The sequence below is a fragment of the Humulus lupulus genome, chromosome 6 (assembly GCF_963169125.1).
Source record: "Humulus lupulus chromosome 6, drHumLupu1.1, whole genome shotgun sequence".
Classification (NCBI taxonomy): Eukaryota; Viridiplantae; Streptophyta; class Magnoliopsida; order Rosales; family Cannabaceae; genus Humulus; species Humulus lupulus.
Window position 1 is genome coordinate 149,327,399 of NC_084798.1, and position 25,361 is coordinate 149,352,759.

Sequence of the window (25,361 nt, forward strand, 5' to 3'; positions counted from 1 at the left end):
TTCATTACTATCCTCCTTAGGTTGCAAATATAAAATTATTCGTCAAGGCATCAATAAGTGGTTGACGCCCATAATAAGCGTCATACAAGACAACTTGAAGGTTGTCATTGTGAATGCCTTCAAGCTTGGCTAGATTTTGAATTGATGAGCTCCAATGTTCAACTTGACTTTCTTTGGAAATATAAGCATGATGGATGCAAAGGAATGATTCTAATGGAGGTGGAGGTGGTGGTGGCCTATAAGGATCGTCATATGTGTACTTTTCCATTATCATTAGCTCACTATATTGAGGATCGAGTACTTGTTGCATGGAGTGTGATGGTGGATGTAGCATTTCTTCACTACTTTGCTCAAACAATTTATCCACATCTTGGGTAGAGATAGCATTCGACACTAGTATTTTCTCTCCCTTTTCTTCCTTATTTTGGATTGAAGAGGACTCCATTTGATGTTCAAATTCTTCCATTGGTAGCTCCATCTCCTCACCATTCCCCAAATTGACCTCCTCACTTTGCTCTTTCCCTCTTGAATTTTCAAAATTCCTCAATGATGAATCTTGGCTTTGAATTACGGCTTCATTTTTATCCATATACTCCATCATCAATACCTTCAATGAACATGATTGAGCCGCTTGGTGAGGTTTCTCTTCTATAATTACTTCTTGAAAATCATCCAAATTTTCCTCATTTGGTCCTTGAGTGCAAGTGTTAAAAGTTGGCTCCATATTGTTATAAGTGCTCTCCCATCCTTTGTTGGTCACTGAACAATTCCAATACAACCATTCATTGTATTCTGCCATGTCTTCCAACATCCAATAGGCTTCATCCACGGATAATTGGTAGAAATTTGCGGTACCATCTCCTCTTTCTACCCATTCTCTCGCTTCGACATTCAACCCATTGAGGAAGACCTCTAATTGACACTCTTTGGACAAACCATGGTATGGGAACCTCATTAGCAAAGCTTTGTATCTCCACCATGCCTTGTATAAAGGCTCCAAATCGTGTTGAAAAAAATTCATGAGGACTTGCATATGAGACACCTCAAGTTCCTCGCAAGACAAAAAACAAACATAGAAAAAAAAACATAAAAGAAAAAAATATATACAAACTGTTGACGGTGAAATCTCGTCAACGATTAAAGGTTAGAAAACTAAGATTTTTATAGTAAGGGTAGCTTAGAATCAAGAGGAAAGAACTTCAATCAATAGAAAAAACCAGAGCAACAATGGAACAAAGATCATATATTTCTAAAATTTCCCCTTATACACTCAGTTTTCCAACCCCTTAGCCTGAGGGGTTGGAGTCTATTTATATGGGGGGCTCTATTGGCCCTGGATACAAACAAGTCCCAGACCCTAGGGACGTACGTAGGTACTCTGATAATTTAGTGGCTCAGGGCGTAGTGGTGTCTACCCTGATGGTGTCAGAGTCGTGGCCTAGGACACAGTACTGTCGGCTCTGGCGTGTGGTCGGGGGTGCCCAAGTGGTAACACTACTCTTCGTACAGGTCCGTACCGCCACTACTCCTTAGACGCAGATCATAGGGTCGTGCCTCTGTTCTTCCATAACCGTACACCTCGTGTCAGCGCACGTGTTCCGTACCCGGTCGTCCTCATCCATTCCCGTTCAATGCTCCATGTTCGTTTGGCATATCAACAAGGTTCCCCCAAGTGACCCCGTGCCTTATGTCAAGGAGACTTCAATCTATGCATGTCCTGAGAAGTCAAGGTGCCAAGGGTCAGGGCTGGCTTATGCGGATCGCATAGACACGAGGCTAGCAGCAAGAGCGCCGTGGCAAGGCTACACCCTTGCATAGCGAGGCTAGTCTTTTTCCCTCCGGTATGGGCATGGCTCGGGCGTCGCAACAAGGTAGCACCCTCGCATGGCGAGGGTCCCTCGCATGGCGAGGCTGCCTCTTCTCCTTCCGGGTGCAACGTCGCGAGGCTAGGAGCACGGATTCCAAAACAAAGCCCTCACCCTCGCATATCGAGGGTCCCTCGCATAGCGAGGCTGACATCCTTCCTCCGAGTGTAGGCGAGGCTGATGCCTGATGGAACAGGGCGCACACGGAAGACTAGTTGGGGACCCTCGCATAGCGAGGGTGAAGTTCAGATGGGCAAGTGGCCGAGGGCCCTCGCCTGGTGAGGGTGTCTCTCTTATCCCAACTTCCTCACCATCATGCGACGCCCTTTTAGGATGTCTCGTAGTATAGAGCTTCACCCGTGAATAGAATTCACAAGGAGAAATTTCCACATTTACACTTCCCCCCGAGTCTATAAGTACACTTTTAAGTGTGTTTGTAGACTCTTTCTATTTCTCTTGCCTGACATGTACGGCCAACCTTGGGGGACTTAGCCTTGGAAAGTTTCACAACGTCGCTCGAAGAAATATGAAGTGAGGCTTGGAGTTGTGTTTCTTTATAGTATCCAAAGAAACACAACAACCACCTAACACTTGAGGGATCCATGAAAATTCCTAAGAATGCATAAGGACCAATCATCCTCAATCGCAGATCCCGAGGTTACCCATACTCTTGATCTCCTCCTTTCATAGCGAGATAGATCCAATGGCTAGGGAGCATTGACTTTCCCTATGAATACCCCCAAGGCTTGAAGCCACTTCTTCTCTTTTTCTTATTTTTTATCGAACTTAAGGGGCTCTGGTAAGTCCCTCTTATTACTGCTGTTTGTGAATTACATATTTTTCTCTGATCTGATGGCGATAATCTTTCTGGTGCACCTTGATTATACTTGTAAGGACACGTTAACCCGTTGGGCTGTTGAGGTCCTTTTATATTCTTTGCGCGCGCTTTTTATTATTATTTTTTTGCGAGAAGCGTCCCTCTCGTCATTAGGCATAGTACTATTTTAGCAAGCGTCTTCTTTGAGACCCTTTTTGCAAGCGTCTTCTTTGAGACCCTTTTTACAAGCGTCTACTTTGAGACCCTTTTTGCGAGCGTCTACGTTGAGACCCTTTTTGCAAGCATCTACTTTGAGACCCTTTTTGCGAACGTCTAGTTGAGACCCTTTTTGCAAGCGTCTACTTTGAGACCCTTTTTGCAATTTTTTAGGTGATCTCCCCTCATGTCGAGACTTATATGGCTAGGTGGTCCTCGTCCAATTTTAAACTTTGCCAGCGACCCTTCTAGCATGACGTCCCCTTCTATATTGACTCTTCAGAAGTATTAGCAATAGGGTGACTGGAGGAAGGTTCGCTTTCTTCAACATGCGAGTCGTTATGGCCCTCTTCCACACGTATGCACTTGTGTGCTCTATTCGACCCCTCATTGGCTGGGGACTTTACATGAGACTCGCTGTTTCCTGCCTTTAAGTTTGCATGGCCATCCTCCATGCGAATATACTTTTGCGCCCTCTCGTAGAAGTCATCTAGGTCAGTGACTTCCCTCTTAAGCATGTTATCCCACAATTTGCTTCCCGGACGCACTCCGGCTGTGATGGCCATTTTTAATTCCCTGCGGGTCAAGCTCCCCACTTTGGCTGCCTCCATGTTAAACCTGTGGATGTAACCCTTCAGACTTTCATTTTCTCCTTGTTTTACATTGGCGAGGCTGGTGCCTGGCATTGTATAATCACGCACGGCGTGATGCTGTCGGAGAAACCCATCTGAAAGCTGCTGCCAAGACCTGATGGATCCTGGGCGAAGTCTTTTGAACCATTTGTACGCAAGTCCTTTCAATGTGACCACGAAATAGTGGCATCTAGCCCCGCTGCTGATCCCTCTTAACTTCATCAAGTTATTGAATGCGTCCAAGTGGTACTTGGGGTCTGTGCTCCCCTCATAAGGGGTCATATGCGGCTCCTTGAAGTTGGCTGGGAGTTGGATGACTTGAATCTCTTTAGTGAAGGGCGATTCATGATCAAACTCATCCTCAATGGTTTGTCCTCCGGGTGCGATGACAATCTTGCTTCGCAGGCTCCTCGTCTCTGTATCGAGGCCTTGCCTCCTCCCCTTCAGGGAGTCTCTCAACATGGAGGGGTTGACATCTTCCCTTCCTTTGTCGTCTCGGGGGATAGTAGGAGGTGTAGTTCTCTTGTCTGCCCCTCCCTTGTTGAGCTCTTCTCGTAGACCTGAGGGCGTCCTCTTTGAGGTGACCTCGATGTCGTTGTGAGAGCCAACATTGTTCCCTTGCCTTGGCCCCTGAGGTGGCCTCGATGGTCCAGGATGCTCACGTGGCTTCTCCCTGGGGGTGTTACTGGTGGAGTGTCTGGTCCTCCCGTCGTTTACTAGGACAGTGGTTTCCTGACCCTTCTCTTTCCTCTTGGGCAGGGTCACGTTCGACTTACCTCGCAACAGGCCATTTAGCACCTCCTGCATGTTCTCCATGGTGGTCTCCAGTCTTTGGTTTTTACGGTGCAGCTCACGAATCTCCTCTTCATAGAAACAAGATTTAGAACTCGAGCTCACGGAATGGACCCGGGATTGTTTGTCATGTCTACGCGTAGAGGGGCCCAGATCCTGCCGGCCGGAGTACAGTACCTACGGCGGTTTGGGAGGAGGGAACTCGTTGGCATTCCCTGGTGGTGCGGTAGTTGTCCTTGGAGGATTATCACCGGACGAGATGGCCGGTGACGAGGCCTCCCTGTCATTCTCGTGAACCTCAGGGTCCTTTGGGGGCTCCATGTCTCGGGGTGGAGATAGATCCTTCATGGAGGCCTTCAGCTGGACTCCGTTTAGGTGGACCTCCACCTCTCGTGGCTCCCTGAGTCGCTTCGAACGTCTTGGCATTTCTTCTTGCTGGAAGTAATGGTAGAACAGTAGCTTGGTGCTTACGTTCCCACAGACGGCGCCAAACTGTTGACGGTGAAATCTCGTCAACGATTAAAGGTTAGAAAACTAAGATTTTTATAGTAAGGGTAGCTTAGAATCAAGAGGAAAGAACTTCAATCAATAGAAAAAACCAGAGCAACAATGGAACAAAGATCATATATTTCTAAAATTTCCCCTTATACACTCAGTTTTCCAACCCCTTAGCCTGAGGGGTTGGAGTCTATTTATATGGGGGGCTCTATTGGCCCTGGATACAAACAAGTCCCAGACCCTAGGGACGTACGTAGGTACTCTGATAATTTAGTGGCTCAGGGCGTAGTGGTGTCTACCCTGATGGTGTCAGAGTCGTGGCCTAGGACACAGTACTGTCGGCTCTGGCGTGTGGTCGGGGGTGCCCAAGTGGTAACACTACTCTTCGTACAGGTCCGTACCGCCACTACTCCTTAGACGCAGATCATAGGGTCGTGCCTCTGTTCTTCCATAACCGTACACCTCGTGTCAGCGCACGTGTTCCGTACCCGGTCGTCCTCATCCATTCCCGTTCAATGCTCCATGTTCGTTTGGCATATCAACAAGGTTCCCCCAAGTGACCCCGTGCCTTATGTCAAGGAGACTTCAATCTATGCATGTCCTGAGAAGTCAAGGTGCCAAGGGTCAGGGCTGGCTTATGCGGATCGCATAGACACGAGGCTAGCAGCAAGAGCGCCGTGGCAAGGCTACACCCTCGCATAGCGAGGCTAGTCTTTTTCCCTCCGGTATGGGCATGGCTCGGGCGTCGCAACAAGGTAGCACCCTCGCATGGCGAGGGTCCCTCGCATGGCGAGGCTGCCTCTTCTCCTTCCGGGTGCAACGTCGCGAGGCTAGGAGCACGGATTCCAAAACAAAGCCCTCACCCTTGCATATCGAGGGTCCCTCGCATAGCGAGGCTGACATCCTTCCTCCGAGTGTAGGCGAGGCTGATGCCTGATGGAACGGGGCGCACGCGGAAGACTAGTTGGGGACCCTCGCATAGCGAGGGTGAAGTTCAGATGGGCAAGTGGCCGAGGGCCCTCGCCTGGTGAGGGTGTCTCTCTTATCCCAACTTCCTCACCATCATGCGACGCCCTTTTAGGATGTCTCGTAGTATAGAGCTTCACCCGTGAATAGAATTCACAAGGAGAAATTTCCACATTTACACAAACCAAATTAGAATCAAGAATCAATTATATTTGATATTGATTAAATAGTCCCCGGCAACGGCGCCAAAAACTTGTTGCGATAATTTTGCTATGCAAGTGCACACAGTCGCAAACTTGTAATAAAATGGTAAAACCAAGTATCGTCCTCAAGGACTGAATTATCAATTACCAGTCAATTAATCTCTTGTTCTATTTGATGAATTAAAATTTCTTGATTTTTTTTTTTGTAAAATACAGCAAAAGAATCGATAGAGTGCAGAAATAATAATCGACAATTAAATAGAATAATAACTAATAGTAAAAAAAAACTCGTAATTCAATCACTGAGAAACAATTAGGATATTCAATCTCATCAACTATCCTTCCTATTATTCCCTAATGCCAAGTATGAATTCTTCTTATTTTAACCTAATTCAATTAACAAGTTGAGACAGCAGCCTATAATCATTCTATGAATTATAAACTCAACCTAGGTGACAATTTCCTATATTTCTATGGTAAATTGAACCACAAAGGTAGCATTAAATTCCACAACTTAATAACAGTTACACAATTAATTCAGATACTTTCGTTCTAAATTATAATTATGTCCAATATAACCACAGCATAATTAAATCTCACTTTTCAGATTTTGACTTAAAAACATATATATATATATGACTAAAGATGGCCAATCAATAATCAATCTATAAGAACAGGTTATAAGGAATTGAAGAAGATTGGAAAAGAGGAAATTAAAATTGCATTAGGTCATAATAGAAATTCAAGTGATTCAATTGAACATCCTAAACAGAAAATTAGTTCATAGTCATAGTGCTAATCACAACAGAATTTAAAGATAACATCAAGAAGAAAAACATGTAAAAATACTCTAAGCTTGAGCCTTCAACACCAGAACTCCTCCCTTCGTCCATACCCGTCTCTCTCTTCTTTTTCGTCCTTTAAAACCTAGGATTTTTTAGATTTTAGAGAGGCGGGCCGCGGCTCTACATACACTATGCCGCGGCCCGTGTCAAAATTTCTAGGCAGACTATCCTTTCAATGCCGCGGCTCTCTGAAGCCATGCCGCGGCCCGCATCATTGTCTTCTGGGCAGAATGCCCATCCATGCCGCGGCTCTACCTAGCCATGCCGCGGCCCGAAGATGTCCTCAAAAACCATGCTTCTGTTTCTCCCCCTAGCCGCGGCCCTACATTGATCATGCCGTGGCTCTTAAGGAATTCTTCAATTCTTCAAGTTTTCATCCCAAAATTTCACCAACACTTCCAAATGGTATTGAGAACCATTCTTGATCAAAATATGATGAAAAACTCGATTATTTCTTCCCTTTCTTTGGCATTTCCTTCCACATGCTCAATTCTTCCTGATATTCACAAAAACAACCAAACAAAGCGTAAACCCGCACTAAAACAAGGAAAAACAAAATAAAAGACTACTAAAAACATCACCAAGACATCATAAAAACTAGACTCATCAATAGCCCTGCCTTAGAATCTTTTTCGCCAAACTTTGCCCCCCAGCGTGATCCCCGGAGAAGCCTTCATGTACTTCCTTCATTAGCTCTTTAGCTTTCTTTGGTATAATACATCTGAACAATGGCATGGAATATCCCCTTCGGTACAGAACACCATCGACCAGTATATACCTAGCAGCCTGCCTTTGAAGAGTTCTGGCTTTGTTTCTATCTGCTGGTAGTACACCATTTATCAGATACTCCAAGTAAGGCACCATCCATGTATCTTCCATTCGGATTTCCATACTGGTTTCATTTGCTCGTATGCTTAGCTCGCTCAACCTTTCCACTGGCACAATATTCAGAGTGTCAGCATCTTTCGCGCTCGCGAGTTTGGCTAAGGCATCTGCGTTCGAATTCTGATCCTGGGGTATTTGTTGGAGGGTATACTTTGTAAACTGGGCTAACAGGTCTTTAGTTTTGTTCAAGTAGGCCACCATTTTCAGACCTCGTGCTTGATATTCTCCTAGAACTTGATTCACTACCAGCTGTGAATCACTACAACAATTTTGCTCAAATATTACATTAAAATATAACATAATTTTAGAAGTGCTATTGATATGGAGACACACGGAGAAAAAAAAAACACGGTAAAAAAAAATTAGGCGGCAAATGAAACTCTTTTTGCCGCCTGAAATTGACAAAAAGAACAGCAAATGAAAAAAAAAACTTATCCCTAATCTGAAATCCCTACGCATGCCTCTCTCTCTCTCTCAAATCCCTAATCTCTACCAGCGCCTGAACCACACCACAACGGCGGCAAAAACTTATCCCTAATCTCTCATTCAGTCTTTCTCTCATTCGCTTTCCCTTGCTCTTTCTCTCATTCGCTCTCTCACATTCTCTCGGCTTTCTAACCCTCGCGCCATTGAACCACACCACAACCACACATCTGAAGCCTCCCTCACGCCGGTACTCACGCAACTGAAGCACACCACGACCACGCCCGTGCTGTAGTCGTTGAGTCTCTCATCCCCCCCCTCTCTGTTTATCTCTCCCGCTGCTGTCTCTCCTGCTGGAGCAAGAACCCAGGCATCTCCCTCACGAGTCGCGTGCTTGCTGTCTCTCCTGCTGGAAGCAAGAACCCAGCCATCTCCCTCACGAGTCGCGCGCTTGCTAACTCTCCTACTGGAAGCACGAAACCAGGCCAGAGTATTCGAAACTGTGAGGTAATTTTTAATTTAGATTTCAATTTCATATCAGATCATCAATGTATATGTATATATATGTGTGTGTATTTGTGTTGTTTGGCCTTGTTATTCTATTTTACTGTTTCTTAACAGTTTCGTTAGCTCTGTTAGTTTCTAACTTATCCTCTGTATAAAAGGAGCTAATTCCTCTTAATCGGTAAGATCAGTAAATTACCCAAATAAGATGGATTTCGGAAAAAAAAAAAGGGGCTTGATTTCTTGGACTTGAGTGAGAACCAGCTTGAAGGTGAGTTTCTAGAAATCCCAAAATCCATCACATTACATTTCTAGCTGTTTCTTTTCTTTTCTTTTTCAGTGTCATTACATTGTTGTTTATTTTAGCACTCTGACAGAGGATGTGTTCAATTTGAAGCAAATGAGGTTGATTGCAATGGATATGAGATGATATAAATTACTGGGACTTTGTTCAAGTAGTTGAACTTTGAGGAATAATGAATATAATTGTCTTTGATTGAGTGTTTTTATTTAAGAGTTCTGTTTTTTTTTTTAATAAATTGATCTCTAAATTTACTTATTTGGGTCCCTTTTTCAACGGTGATTGGGATTCTTGGTTTGGAAGTTGAAACTCTTATTAGAGATTACAATGAATTTGGGAAAGATCTTTTTCGTGGGTTAGTCTTTTCATATAAATTTATTGTTGAAAAAGTGGGTGTTTGACACTTTTTTTTATAGATATTTTGAGGCATATTTTAAAGTGAAACTAAATCCACTATACAATTATTAGTGAAAAAGTCAGAATAGATTTGTGTTCTCCTCACCTCAGTGAATATTTCAACAATATCTTTTTCTTATATATTTAATTGCAAACCAACTTTAATATCATAACTGAGAAATAATTGTTTGTTTAGGAGGTGTTCAGATTATGAACAAAAGTCTGTCACAAGAATTTCACTTTCTGAAAAAGCACTGAGGCCACTGAGAGGTTCATTTTACACAGATATCACGTGACTTCATTTGTGAATGTGTTCAAGTTTTAGTTAACTAATTTTGAGTTGGTATTATGATCAATATACGTGGTTTTATTGTATAATTTGTATTATTTTTTTTGGGACATCTCTATATTTTTATTCTCTTTGTAATATAGTTAAAACTTTTTTGGTAGGCTGCCTCCAAGAGAAGAGGCAAAATACTTGGTGTGCAAGCAATCTCTCACAAGAGACTCTTACTTTTGTTTGCATTTTGCAAGAGGTATGCCTTTTACCTTTGTTTTAATATTATGCAAATGTTAGAGGAGTTTGAATATCTTAAATATTCATCCATAGTGAAGTAGGTTCTGAGATTATTGTTGTGTGCTGTGGTGATAACGGAAGGTTGAGAACTTGTGTGTCTTAGTGAAGTAGGATCTGAGAAATTTGTGTGCTGTGGCGAGATAAGGAAGAAAACATGCATGCGTTTTTGAATTAGTTGAATTGATATTGGCAGATGGTTAGATGCTAGTCTAGGGGAAAATGGTGTTTGCTTTTATATAGACTTATCTAGTATAACTATTTTATAATTGAATTGTGTTTGCTTGGTTTGTTTGATGATTGGTACATTAATTAGATTGTTAAAAACATATACTTGTAAATGGTGTAATAATCTTTTTGTATAGTTTTTGAGGTCCTTTTCAGTTGTATTGCAAGCATCTCTGCCCGAGTTGCTTCTCTTTTTAGGGTCCTTTTCCTTCTTAAAGAAACCGAAATATCATTTTGTGTTGGCACTATAACAAAATCGGGTTTTAGAGATGAATTTTTTTCTCGCTAAAGCTTTCTAAATCCTTGTTATATCGAATAGCGATAATGAAATTGTCATTAAACTTCCTCGCTAATACTTTGTCTCTATTGCTGAACTATAGAGAGGACATTTAAAATCCTCGCTATTGCTCAGTAATAGAGAGGAAATTTTAATCACTATTTCATAGAATATTAGGTTGAGAAAAGTAGCAAGAAGGGTTTATGATTAGAGAAAAGGCTTTATCCTCGATTAAAATATAACTTTGATAAAAGAATATACACTTTTTTTATGTGACGACTTCTTGTACAAACAAACTATCTCCTATCTTTGTGATGAGGCACACTTAATTTAATTTTACTTTCCTAAGTATATTGCTGATCATAATCTATGTCAAGAATTTTACTCTGTTTGGTTTCTGAAAATACCAAAACAGAATGTAGACCAAGAACTTGGGACAAGTAGTCTATGATATATTCATAAAAAAAAAGTTCCAATCAAATAAAAGTCATGAAATTAGCTTGATACTTTTGAGATTGAGAACTTAGGATGGTAGTGATCCCCATTCATATGTGTATATATAACCAATAGTCTTTGATAAGATGTATAGGACAGATATATCTATTGCATTGAAAGGAATGGTCAAGACTATAGCGAAAATTAGCTAGAAGGGGCCAAGTGAGGTATAGTCCTTATGGAATCACATGGTATTGTCTAACCAAATTTGTAATAAGATGTCTTAGGCATGTCTAATATCTGAAGGGACACATTTTCATATCAAATTTAGAGTAGCCATAACCATTTAAAATCATTATCTTCTCTTCCAATCTTATTGATGCATAATAGGACATGTTATTATCTGCTAAAATTATGCTTATTGAAGGCTATTTTTCATTATTTACAGGCTGTTTTTTGTCAACAAAATGTAGAGATATATTTTTCAATACCAATATCATTTGTCTTGCCACAAAAGTCACAGCCTCTTTCTACACAAATAAATCATAGCACTAACAAAATTTGGTAGAAAACAATGTAGATCATACTCTTTACCTTCTCTTTTAAGATACAAGAAATTGTTTGACAAAGTTGTAAATAGAAATTGCTCATTTGAATTTATATCTTAGGAAGAATTATGTCTTGGTGTGATATTTATGTTTTGCTTTCTATCTTCATCTAAATAAATATATAAAAATAATTGAAATTTGTAACGGCCACAGAAGCCTATGAATAAATAAATCATAGCCTAAATGGTTGTTCACAAGTGTTTATTTGTTTCATTTGTTCCGAAGAGTAATTTTTCTACTACTGTTTGTTCTCTTATCACTTTCTTTAAACATTGCTTTGTAAGTATGCTCCTACTAATTCTATGTTGGCATTGAAAACTTTTGTGTCCAATAATTTCTCTTGATTCTAATTAAGAAACAAGGTACTATTCATATAAAATTCATGGAAGAAAATTTCCAATGAAATCTTTGATTAAACCATGAGAAATTTTGAATGATTTATATCTTCACTTAATTAGTTATGTTTTGCTTAAAGCCAATTTTTATCAAATAATATCTCTTGTACCAGCTTCAAAATCCATTGACCTTTTATTTGATTACTTAGAATTAATCATGAATGCAACGAATGAATGTTGATCATAGAGCCATTTTAGATCCCTGATAAGCCCCTCAAAGAAAAACATTGATTCTAATGAATGTTTCTTTGATATTAGTGGTTCACTAAACATTTCATTACCTGAAATACTATCTTAAGTAAATTATTTATAACTGTATTAGTTTGTAAATTCTATTATCAAGACAGAGACCAAATAATATACCATGATAAGGATTCTATGTCATATTTTTATGAAAAAAATTCTAATACATTTTTTCTCTACAATTTCTTGCCCTTCTTTCCCTGCCCCACCACACCAACTCAGAACAATACAATTGCAATTAGATGTGTTAGGCATGTCCCATATCCACAGGGACACACATTTTCTTATCAAAACTAAAGTAACCCTTGCCTGAATGTTTTCTAGCAGTGTTCACATTTTAAATCAAAGTTCAAGAAGCTTAATAATCTCAACTCAAGTAATTAGGTCATTATTCCTTAAAAGGAAATTATTTCATCAAAATATACCATAAGTGAATGAAACAGTACTAGAATTTTTTGGAATATATAACTTTAAGTAAAGTGTAGTAAACTTCGGAAAGTAATGGAAGAGAACGTGAACACATAGCTCTCAAAATTAGTGGCTAGATCATTTTCTAAACCATTTTCTTTCAGGGTCATCTAAAGTGAATTTGATGTCTTTGAAACAAGATTACTTGGAATGGAGAATGTTACAATGTACCTACATTTGGACTACGTTTTTATTTCTTGACGGTGGAAGAGCTGTGCAGGTAATATTCTCCTTTGTGTCTTCTACCTCAACCACTTGAATCATATGGTTGAGGCCTAGTTGTAATCAACAGCTATTCTAGAGCTTGGATGTAAAATCATAATATCCAAATCTGCATTTTAGGTGCAGCCATGTTTTGAACCCTGTGATTGTTGTAGTGGGTGGCAAGTTTCTTGACAAAACAGTCTTCAAGATAACCCATAAATCTAAATACCACCATTCCAATGATTATATCCACATTATTATGCACTCTAAATATTAGTTGACCATTTGTTTAATTTGAGTGCAAGCTTTCTCCCTGGGCCTGTATATAAGTTGAAATTGTATTATGAATTTAGTTGGGAAATTATTTTAGAAATTCCATGTTTGAGAAACATACATATTTCTCTTTATAAGTCCTCTTAGAAGTATCATATTAGAATTACTTTAATTTGTAGAGCATTTGTCACAATCTATTTGCATGTATCCACAGGGCGCTTTTGGAAAAAATGCTCTAGTTGGATTTGGTTTGACAACTTACACAATGCTTGGATTAGGAGTGGTAATATCTCTTTGAACCTTACCATAATGATTTTACTTTGGGTATTTGTCTCTATTAGTCTTTGAACAATACTCTACTTATTACAATTTAGCAGCTTAGTCCCTAAAATTTTAATATTTTAGTAATTAAGTCCTTTTTACTAACAAAATTGAATTTTTTACTGAATAAATTAGCAAGAATTATGCAGATTAAGAATTTATCTTTGACTTCTATCGTTGTGCTTAGTTTATGCTTTGTACTCTTTGTGGTGTTTCATATATAATCTCAACAGAACAATACCTTCACTCTATTGTGACATTTTAATTAATACAAGGCAATTTGGTTCTGTTTTTTTTTTTTATAAAAGCCCTAGAATTACCACTTTAAGTAATTGCTGGTGTGATTCCATTATTACACTCGAATATTATAGGTGTGTAGATGTGACTGGAGCTTACAGTGCTCTAAAGACGGAGCTTAACATAAGCTTGACAGCAACAGGCCTTTTGTGGACTACAACTGGCTTTATTGCAAAGAGGATTACACATGGACCTGTGGAAGAAAGGGAAACAGGTATATGACGAGTGCACAACAAAGACAAGTGCACAAAGGATGATGAATTGAAGGATGGAGCAAGTTTCGTGCATGGTTTACTTTTGTGTATCTTGTAATTTTTTGTTTTTCATTTTTGAAGTAAAAAATGTTCAAGATTATAATACTTTATTATGTTATGCTTTCAAATTTAAGTTAGAACTAAGATCTCATGAAATAGACACATTTAGAGTTTGAATTAGTTATTGTTTAATGTAATACTTATGGTTTATCAATCTATTGAGAATTATATTTTATGATTAATTTTGATTTTTTTTTATCAAAATACAATAATGAAAATCTTTTAATTAAACAAAAAACTTATAAGTACCATTATCACAATAAAAAACCTTAATATGTTATGATTTAGAAACATATTATAAGCGTAAAAAATCGTTATGGTTTATATAATATAACAAACTAAAAATGTTATCAAAATAATCAAATGTAACAGTTGAAAAGTGTTATGAAAAAAGTACAAGATTAAATTTCAAATTTATAACCAAAAACTCTATCTAAATGTTATTATTTCAATATTATAGCATCTAAAAATGTGTTATTGAATAGTTTAAGACAACACCGAACATAACATTCAAAAACTGTTATAGAAAAGACTGGACTTTTAATAACAGGGGCTATGTTAGCATTTTCAGAAGTGCTATCAATAGTCCCAGATAGCAGTTTTTAAGTGTTATGAATACTGTTTTTTCTTGTAGTGAATCACTGTAAATATCCAGCACCTTTATACTCATGTCTTTTGCCATCCTTAATCCAGCGAGGAGTGCTTCGTATTCGGCTTCGTTATTTGACGCGGTGAAGTCGAATCTAATGGCGTAGTGAAATCGATGCCCGTCTGGCGTTATCAAGATCACTCCTGCTCCCGCGTGAGATTCGTTGGATGACCCATCTATGAATAACTTCCACGAAGGAGCTTCATCTTGAGGCTCAGGCGCACTAGGCTTTTTGCACTGCTCGCTGTCTGGGAGTTCGGTGAACTCTGCAATAAGATCAGCCAAGACTTGTCCCTTTACTGCTGCTCGCGGTGAATATGTAATATCGAACTGCCCCAATTCGACTGCCCATTTTAATAATCGCCCAGCCGCCTCTGGTTTTTGGAGTACTTGCCGAAGGGGCTGGTCAGTTAAGACCATAATGGGATGGGCTTGGAAGTAAGGACGTAGCTTCCTTGAGGCCAAGATTAAACAATACGCCAACCTCTCGATGGGAGGATACCTCAGTTCTGCTCCGATTAGCCTCTTGCTTACATAGTAAACTGCTTTTTGTACGCCTTCTTCCTCTCGTACTAGTACCGCACTAGCAGCAACTTCAGTGATCACCAGGTAAATGAAAAAAGTTTCTCCTTCGATGGGCTTTGATAAAATAGGAGGTTGTGCCATATGGGCTTTTAAGGCCTGAAAAGCTTGCTCGCACTCTCCTCTCCATTCAAACTTCTTGTTGCCCCTAAGTAGATTGAAGAATGGGACGCATTTATCCGTTGACTTGGAAATAAATCTACTTAGGGCTGCAATCCTCCCAGTTAAACTTTGTACATCTTTGATCTTATCTGGCGATTTCATGTCGATCAGGGCTTTTATCTTGTCGGGGTTGGCGATTCCTCTTGAATTAACAATGAACCCCAAAAACTTCCCTAATCCAACTCCGAAGGAACATTTGAGAGGATTTAGTTTCATCTGGTACTTGTTCAATACATCGAAACATTCTTGCAAATCCTTCACATGTCCTTCTGCCTTTTTCGACTTTACCAGCATGTCGTCCACGTACACCTCCATGCTTACTCCGATCAATTATTTAAACATGTGATTAACCAACCGCTGGTAAGTCGCACCTGCGTTTTTCAGTCCGAAAGGCATTACTTTATAGCAGTATAATCCCGTATCGGTCCGAAAGCTGGTGTGATCCTCATCAGGGGGATGCATGCTAATCTGATTGTAGCCTGAGTATGCATCCATGAAAGAGAGGATCTCATGTCCTGCAGTAGCATCGACCAACTGGTCGATCCTTGGGAGTGGGAAGCAATCCTTCGGGCAGGCTTTATTGAGATCTGTAAAATCCACACAGGTTCGCCATTTGCCGTTAGGCTTGGGAACCAGTACTGGATTAGAGACCCACGATGGATAAAACGCCACCCTGATGAACCCATTCTCCTTTAATCTCTCAACTTCTTCTTTTAAGTCTCTCGACCGATCCTTATCGAGCAGCCTTCTTTTCTGTTGTACGGGTGGAAAATTCTTGTCTACGTTCAGGACATGGCTGATAACTGCAGGATTTATCCTAGCCATGTCTTTGTGCGACCAGGCAAAGACTTCTTGGTTTTTCCGCAAAAACTCCACCAGTCCATGCTTTGTGGTTGGTTCTAAGTTTTTCCCGACCTTCACGACTTTGGTCGGGTCTTTTTTGTCAAGTTGGACCTCTTCTAGGTCCTCGACGGGTCCAACGTTTTCTTCAAAATCCCCAAAGTGAGGATCTAAATCTCTATCCTCACTTTGGGCAACACCCTATTTGGTGACTTCATCACCGGATTGGGCTTGTGTATCAATTGCCATCTGCAACCTATCTGGGGGAGTGCTTTTTGACGTTCCTTTTTTTGCCTTCGTGACTGAGGCGTTGTAGCACTCCCTAGCCTCCCTCTGGTTTCCCAACACGCGTCCTACCCCTGCGTCTGTCAGGAATTTCATGGCTAAGTGCCACATAGAGGTGACGGCCCATAGATCAACCAGTATAGGCCTCCCAATGATGGCATTGTACGCCGAAGGACAATCGACTACTATAAAAGTAGTGAGTAATGTCCTGGTAGCAGGCGTTGTACCTGCTGTCACTGGTAGTCTGATTGACCCTGCAGGGGCGAGTCCCTCACCAGAGAAGCCATATATTGTTTGGTTGCAAGGCTCCAAGTCCTTAACGGACAACTTCATGCGTTCCAGCGAAGACTTATACAAGATATTCACCGAACTTCCTGTATCAACCAGCACTCTCTTCACCATCTTCTTGGCCATTTGGATATCCACGACCAGCGAATCGAAATGTGGGAACCGGACATGTTGGGCATCGCCATCAGAGAAGGTTATTTCGCCTTCTTCTGACCGAGCCTTTTTCGGCGTGCGGTCATCCACAGTCATCATCTCGATGTCCTGGTCGTGGCGCAGAGTCCGAGCATATCGTTCTCTGGCCTTTCCGCTATTTCCCACGAGGTACGGGCCTCCACAGATGGTTAACAATGTGCCAGTCACGGGGTTAGGCGGCAAAGGTGGCGAGCATTGGCGTGTGGGTGCTTGCTCGTTGCCACCTGGAGCTTCTCGTTGGGAATTTCCCGAGGCCCGTATATATCTTCTCAAGTGTCCTTGTCTAATAAGGAACTCGATCTCATCCTTCAGCTGGTTGCATTCGTTGGTATCATGTCCGTAGTCGTTATGATAACGACAGAACTTGGTAGTGTCTCTTCTCGAAATATCCTTTCAAATGGGAGCAAGTTTCTTATAAGGCACACTGGAACTCGTGGCCTGATAAACCTCTCCTCAAGACTCAACTAGGGCAGTATAGTTAGTGAACCGAGGTTCATAACGGTTACCCTTGGCTCGTTTATTGTCAGAGGTGGAAGGCTCATTGTGTGATCGTTTCCCCCCATTCTTGCCATTGCCGTTGCCGTTCCCGTTGCCTTTGCCGTTGCCGTTGGACTTGGACCCATTGGCGGCTTTGGCAGGCTCGACTGTCCCCTTGTCCTTGCCTGGGGGCTTTCCTTCGTTGGCGATGACGTCTTCGAGCTTAATGTAGCGATCAACTCGATCCAAGAATTCCTGGGTAGTTCTAACCCCATGTTTTCTGAGGCTGTCCCAGAGAGGCGTGCGGCGTTTAACCCCTGCGGTTATGGCCATCATCTTTCCTTCGTCTCCCACTGTTTTCGCCCTAGCAGCCGCTCGCATAAAGCGTTGGACGTAGTCCTTTAGTGGTTCTCCATCTTGCTGGCGTATTTCAACCAGCTGGTTTGCCTCAGTCGGGTGCACATGACCCGCGTAGAACTGTCCGTAAAATTCCTTTACAAACATTTCCCAGGAAACTATACTTGCAGGAGGGAATTTGAAAAACCACTCCTGTGCGGCATCAGAAAGTATTGTAGGGAAGATCCTGCACCGAGCGTCTTCGGACTCTTTCTGAATGTCCATTTGTATCTCAAACTTGTTGACGTGAGATACCGGGTCACCATACCCATCAAAGTTCGGAAGCGTAGGCATTTTAAACTTGCTAGGACTTTCTGCCATAGCTATCCTCTGGACGAAAGGAGTGCATTTCCTCCTATCGTGGTCGATGTAAGATGTTCTTCCCCCGACCAGATGCTGCCCTGCCTGGTTGAGGGCATCTATCTGGGCCTGCACAACGCCAGGAATCGTCGTGGCCTCTGGTGCTGGGGGGACGTACTCGTCGTGCCGCTCGCGACGATCGTTGAGTACATCTCTCAAATCCTCGTCTCTCCTCCGCTGCTCGCTAGCTCTGAGCCGATTGAAGACCTTATTTTGTCTGGGCTGCCCCCCAGCGTCCCGTCTGTCGGGTTGGTCATCCTGAGGTGGCTGGCTTCTGCCTCCACCTCTTTCTTCATTGCTCCGACCGACATTTCCTCTGCCTGAGTCGACCTTATTATAACCATGGCCATCTCTGAATCTTGATTGGCTATGATGGGATCGACTGTTCCCTCGGTTGCCTTCCCGGGCTGGAACCTCCTGAGCATTAGAGGGTGGTCTGCGTTGGTCGTTAGGTCCCAGTGCATTATCATGCCGTGGGGGGCCCCGGACCGCAGAGCCTAACTCTGAGTTCCTCCTGTTACCAGGTGGACGCTGTCCTCTGCTCGAAGGGTTTGGCTCGTCGCCCCTATGGCGTCTAGGACTGCGAGGCGGCTGCCTGACCCTATTCTGCCTTTGCAGCGGGGGATTGCCGCGACCAGCCTGGGATGGAGGCTGTGCCTCAGGGTCCATCAGCAGGACGTCGTCCTGAGGTGCCGGTGGCTGCTCGGGCCTTTGTGGGCTCGAGGGTTGGATAGGCGGGCTAGGATTGGGACCCCTGTGGGGTGGCCCATTCGCGGGTTGATCAGGCTGCGAGGCAGGTGCAGCCTGATTCCTAGCCAATTGCAAGGCTGCCTCGAGGGCTGCCATGGCTTCCCTCTGGCGACGGTCCGTCTCCGCCTGCCTTTCACTCAACTCCAGGCGCTGCCGTTCAATTTCTTGTCGCTGCCGCTCCATGATTTCGGCAGCACTTTCCTGGCTGGCCCTCAGATTGGCCAGTTCCTCCTGCAATGCTCCTAGGGTATTCTTCAGCGTCGCATTGTCCACTTCTTCCTCATCAAATTCCAAATGTGGTTCATCCTCAGCCACGTTTGGAGGAGGAAGAGGCGGGTGAGATGACGCAGTTCCGGCCGCCTGTCCAATTTTCCTGGTAGTTTTCGCCATTGATTTTTCCACGATAATGTATCAAGCTCTCAATGAAAGCACGAGAATGTTGACCTTGATTTTGGCCAACTGACACGGAGTCAAATTTGCTTAATGTGGACAAACATGTTGGAAAGAATATGATGACGAAATAATAAAGAAGACAAGAGTTTATAGTGGTTCGGCCCCAGGATCTGGTAATAACCTACGTCCACTTGAATTGTTATTAATATAGGATCCAAAGGAGTGATCAAAGAACTAGGGTTCAATGAGTTTCACTAACCTCTGAAGAACAATACAATATATCAACATGATAGCTCTAATCTCTAGTGATCAGAAAGCAAGAAAGGAGAAAAAAGATCCCTGTCCCTTGAGCCCTCCTTCTCTATTTATAGGCTCAAGGAGGATTTACATTAATTTGTTACAGATATTATTTCCTAAATAATCGGATACTCAGGAAATCATGGGAGATAATTTCGGATACTATCATAACTGCATAAGATCTTCTCCGCGTATAGCATGCATACGACCAGGCTCGTCGTATGAAGAGATCGAACGTTGTGACACTAGATGTCTTCCTGGTCGATAGTCGAGCACGAATTCTACCAGATGTTAGCCACGTGTACTAAATGTTTGTCATGTCATCCATACTTGTTTTTTGGATAACACGTATCAAAACTAGCTACTAAAAATTTATAATAGATAAAATATGGTATACAAATAAAATTTACAAATATATGGGGAAAATCCTATAAAAATGTAAACTAAAAAAATATGCCATAAAAAAACTATCATATTTGAATGTTTAAGAAAAAATTCAATGTATATATATATATATATATTTTTTTTTTTTTGTAAATTCCTCTACTTATTTAGATGATATTCTTTCCGGAAAATTTGAATCCCACCACCTCCAACGGTCATATTATCCGCGTCAATAATAATAAAATATCCTCTTTTGCGCTTATCACTTAATCTCAACCGCTAATTCCAGGGCCCAGTTTAACATCATGTATATTCCCATCTTGAGATTGAGTCAATTAAATATCGTTCAATCAGACGGTCCACGATGATCTCGGGAAAACTAAACCAAAGGAGCCCAGAGGAACAGAACCAAACTTGGTCTTCACTCTATTTTTTGAGCGAGAAAGCCGAAGAGCCAAAGGCAAGACATAAGCAGTTGGAAATGGAGCAATATTGAGAACCCTTTTAAGCCTTTTGTACAATCATGGATATGGCCAACTCTGAGATAGGTTGAATGGTTCATCAGTTCTTTTGGAAGATTCCGAGTATCGAAGAAAAGAGCAGAGAAGATAAGGAATGGCTTTTATGAAAAACGATGATCACTGGGCTTTTCTGGTATGAATCTTGGATTCTTCATTACTTTTATTTTCCCAGAATGTTTGGCTCTTTTATTTCAAAGTTGGGTTGTTGTCAAAAGCTTCATTTTACTTTCCTTTGGTTTTGGATAGAACTTGATTTTGTATCAATACATTATTTATTTCATGGGTTCTCTATTATGAACTTTTGGGATCATTTATACATGCCTATTCCTTATTTCATTTGAGTTCGTTGGTTTGCTTTACTGGTTGAATTAGAGAATTTTCCTATTTGTTCTTTGTTTATACACTTCATCGTATATTTTATTTGCTTGGGGTTCTTTTAATGTGTTTAGATAGACGTTGCACTGATTAGTGCTCACACTGGCATATTTTCTTGCCCACTAAACAAACATTATCTCCAGGATAAAGGATCTTTTATGTCTTGCTTCACATTTCTATATTAAAATTTCTTATTGCACTGTTGAATTCATTGTTTTTTGTGAAAAAATAGTTTAGGGCTCCATAAACTACTTTTATCTAAATGTTGCTTCTTTCTTTTACTGATTGATACAGGAAGACATTGAGGCACCCATGTGGGTTGATCTCAATTTGGAAGCTAAGTCCAACAACCAAATCATGTGAGTTTTTTATGTCTTCGGTTTCAATGCTTTTTTTTTTTTTCATTCCACAAACTTTCGTAGTGTATTTGGTACCAACCGTGTCTTTTGTCTTGTGATGAATATGCAGTGACGACAAGTGGTTTAACAAAAGCCATCAGTAAGTATCCTTTCCCCTTTTACATGAGTTCGTTTTCTTTGATATCCTTGAACCTTTTTGTTAATGGAACAAGAATGTTGATCTCTGAGTAAATTTATGTTACTATTAGGTTCCACCAATGCTCATCTCGCCAGTTAAAGTCAGCTTTTTCCCATTCAGGGGAAGAGAGTACATGCCTAGACGTCGACCTAGCTAGACCACCCTCACCAACCCTTCCAAATTCTGTGTCAAAATCGAGAGGAAAACAATATAGGAGCAAAAAATGGATAGGAGAGAATCAGGTTTTTTCATTTGACAAGCCACATCCAGTCAAGGCTCTGAGTAGGAAATTGTCATGCCCTGGAGACAAAATAAGACCCAAACAAAGCTTCATACGTTTAAAAGAAACTTCCACTTCAAAATCAAGTGTAGTCTGTCAAAGCAGTTCAAGTGGCAAGGCCATATCTAATTACTCTAGGTCTCTATCCACATGTGGGGATCCTGGAAGCTGTTCGAGTTCTGAGGCAAACAAGGCAGATGAAAGCAATCCAACAAGCACCATCACATCTGAGAGTGGTCAGCCACAACAGATCAAAGTTATGGATGTGTCAAGCCAAGCATTTGGTCAGACACGTGATCTTTTGTCTGTTATGAAGATTAGTCTTAGGAAGAGTCGTGTTAGTGTTATGAGACAAGCATCAAGAGTAGAGATTAACAATGATGCACAGCCATCAAAGGGACGTAATTCTACATCCAGTAAGTCTAGTGTCGGATCATCCTCGAACCCCAGATACAATGTCAGGATCTCAACATCTACATCTGTACAGCCAAAAGAAACAACCCCAGATAGCAGAAATGCTGGGAAGGTGACTAATGTAGTCAAGAGAAAATTAAATTCTTCAGGCATAGTGAAAGCATCTGCTATTCATGTTGAGGAAGGAACATCTAATAACAGAAGGGGTGGAGGTCAACCTAATATTGGAAAGTCAACCCGCCAGGAAGGTGCAAAACAGAAGGTAACAAACCACAAACCATTGTAAATGCTGTTTATTGGAATTCAAAAGTGCTCGTGGACAAAACTAGTTTCAAAAGTCTATAACTGCTGTCTTGGACCAACAAGAGTGATATAACATGAATAACAATGATTCTTGCAGGTTCCATTTCGACCTGCTGGTGCTAAAATTTTAGTACCTTCTAGAGTTAACGAGCAGAACTCTATCCTTGCTGCTTCAAAACCCAAGAAGAAAACAGCACCTGTTGACACTAAGAACTTGGCTGGTGATGGAAATGAAAATGTGTCAGTAAAAACATCTGCAAGTAAAAAGTCCCAGAGCAAAGGTGTTGCAGGTGGAGTCATGGTGGGTAGAGGTCAAAAAGGGACAAAACAGAGTGTTTCAATAAAGAATGGCTTAGTAGGAATGGTTTCCTTGAAGGTGCGGATATATTGTTAAAGAACTTTATCACAATTTGTAGTGAGAGCTATTTTTTCAACAAGCATTGATGCTGATCTTGTTAAAGTTTTACATACCTGTCAAAAGCATCTTCTTGTTCGTTTTCTACTCTTGTGCTGTAAACACTAACCGGTTTTGATGAACTTTTCTTATCCACAGGAAAAAGGCAAGGATCGAGACAACTTGGAAAAACCCAAGAATTTGATTCATAGGTACCACTTTCGATAGAAAGGATATTAATGATAACAGTAGCACACTACAGCCTCTCGTGGGTTCTGGCATGTATAGCATAATTCTTTAACATAGTTTTAAACTTTGGAGGAAGCATGGACTGAAGCAACAGAGTTTTGCCTTTTTGCCAAGATTTTGTTACTTTTGCATTGTGACATCTCTGACCCAGAGAACTCACAAGAGCTTTGTGAGTCATGGCCTCATTTAAAAAAAAAAATTAATATCAGAAATATTGGTTTTTCTCTTGTGTATAGATTAGATTTTGGTTTCTGCCCTCTCTTTGAGCAATTATCTTTTCACAAAAGCTCATATATAGTTTCTAGTTTCTCCAGTCGGCCAATCTGTATGCCAAAACAATTGCATGTTGTTTGTTGAAAGAAAGGTTTCAAATTTAGTTTTTTTGACAGTACAACGAGTAGTATCGTATACCTATTCAATTGCATGATTGTTGAAAGAAAGGTTTCAAATTTAGTTTTTTTGACAGTACAACGAGTAGTATCGTATACCTATTCAATTACTATTCCTCTCACCTTTTGAATTCAATTCTTTAAGGTGACAAATCAAAAGACCATTTTCTTTTTTAATATTATAATTCATAATTTTTTGCCACAGAACGCTTTTCGTTATGGTGTGTTTATTATACTATTTGTTTGGTATGGTTATCCTGGACAATCCTTGGCTAGATTTCTTTTTATCTGGATTCGGGATATGTTATTATGTTTATTGATCTTTTCTTCTGTGTTGGATTGAGGCAATGTGTTGATTGTCGTTGGATTTGTGGACCGTTCTTTTATTTTTAATGATAAAGTTGATTGAATTTTATTCGTTTAAAAGATATCTATAATGTTTACAAAAGACGCATTTGAAATTTAATCATACAAAAAAAAGCAGGAACTAACTATTAACTTTTAGTAACAATATACAATATGTAATTTAGGAAATAATACATCTAAAATTTGTTGAATAAAACAAAAAGTCCTAGACTATAGAAAACAACTTTGACTCATTCAACACCCCTCTCAAGTTGGAGCGGGAATTGAAATGTCAAAGAACATTCAACTTGTGAAGTAGTTGGAGATGAGTGTCGCCTCCAAGGGGTTTAGTGAAAATGTCGGTCAATTGGTCACTAGAATAGATGTAGGATGGAGTATCACAATTGGCCTTGTTGAATTTTTCTCGAACAAAATGACAATCAATCTCAATATGTTTGGTGTGTTCACGAAAAACGAGATTCTCAGCAATATGAATTGCAGCTTGGCTATCACAATAAACTACAATGGGTATAGGCCACCAGATCAATCCTCTCTAGAATCTCAAAAGGTCCTACAAATCTAGGGCTCAACGTTCCCTTCTTTCCAAACCTCTTCACCACTTTCAATGGTGAAACTCTAAGGAAGACATAGCACTTGGAACTCCACGTTCCTAAACTTCGGATCTAAATAGCTTTTCTGTCTACTCTATGATGTGAGTATCCGAGCTCTAATCTTTTCGCTAGCCTCATTGGTCCTCGGAACTGCTTCAAGACCCAAGTATTTCCTTTCACCCATCCCATCTCAATGAATAGGCGTTCTACACTTCCTACCATACAACATCTCATAAGGAGCCACTCCTATGGTCGACTGATAGTTGTTATTGTAGGAAAATTCTATCAAAGGAAAATACTTACTCCAGGACCTTTCAAAGCCAAAAACGCATGCCTGAAACATGTCTTCCAGTAATCGTTTTCTCAGATCGACCATCTGTCTGAGGGTGGCAAGTTATACTGAATTTCAATTATGTACCCATAACTTTTTGCAAACTTCCTCAGAACTTGGAAATAAATGTGGGGTTCTGATCTGACACAATCGACTTCGGAGCACCATGAAGACGCACTATCTCTCTTACATAGAGATCTGCATATTGGACAACTGTATAAGTCGTCCTCACTGGTAGAAAGTGAACTGATTTGGTGTATTGATCCACGATAACCCACACTGAATCATGTTGACCCGCTTTCTTGGGCAACCCAACCACGAAATCCATTGTGATGTCCTCCCACTTCCACTCCAAGATATCCAAAGGCTGCAATACCCCTGATGGTCTCTGATGCTCAGCCTTGACCTGCTGACACATCAGGCACTTAGTCACATATTCGGTTGCATCCCTCTTCATCCCAAGCCACCAATATAAAAGTCCTCAGATCCCGATACATCTTCGTGGTGCTTTGATGCAAAGAGTAAGGGGTAGTATGAGATTCATCCAGAATATCCCGTCTGATAACAGCATTCATTG

The 25,361-nt window shown here is 40.9% G+C and overlaps 1 protein-coding gene across 1 annotated transcript; it reads left to right on the forward strand.

Moving 5' to 3' along the window:
• Positions 1–20,397: 20,397 nt before the first annotated feature.
• LOC133782600 (uncharacterized) lies at positions 20,398–23,348 on the forward strand. Its single transcript, XM_062221933.1, has 6 exons — positions 20,398–20,689; positions 21,226–21,290; positions 21,400–21,429; positions 21,539–22,424; positions 22,563–22,841; positions 23,019–23,348. Exons 1-6 carry the CDS (start codon positions 20,651–20,653, stop codon positions 23,085–23,087), a joined length of 1,368 nt encoding a protein of 455 aa, XP_062077917.1. The 5' UTR covers positions 20,398–20,650; the 3' UTR covers positions 23,088–23,348.
• Positions 23,349–25,361: the final 2,013 nt, after the last annotated feature.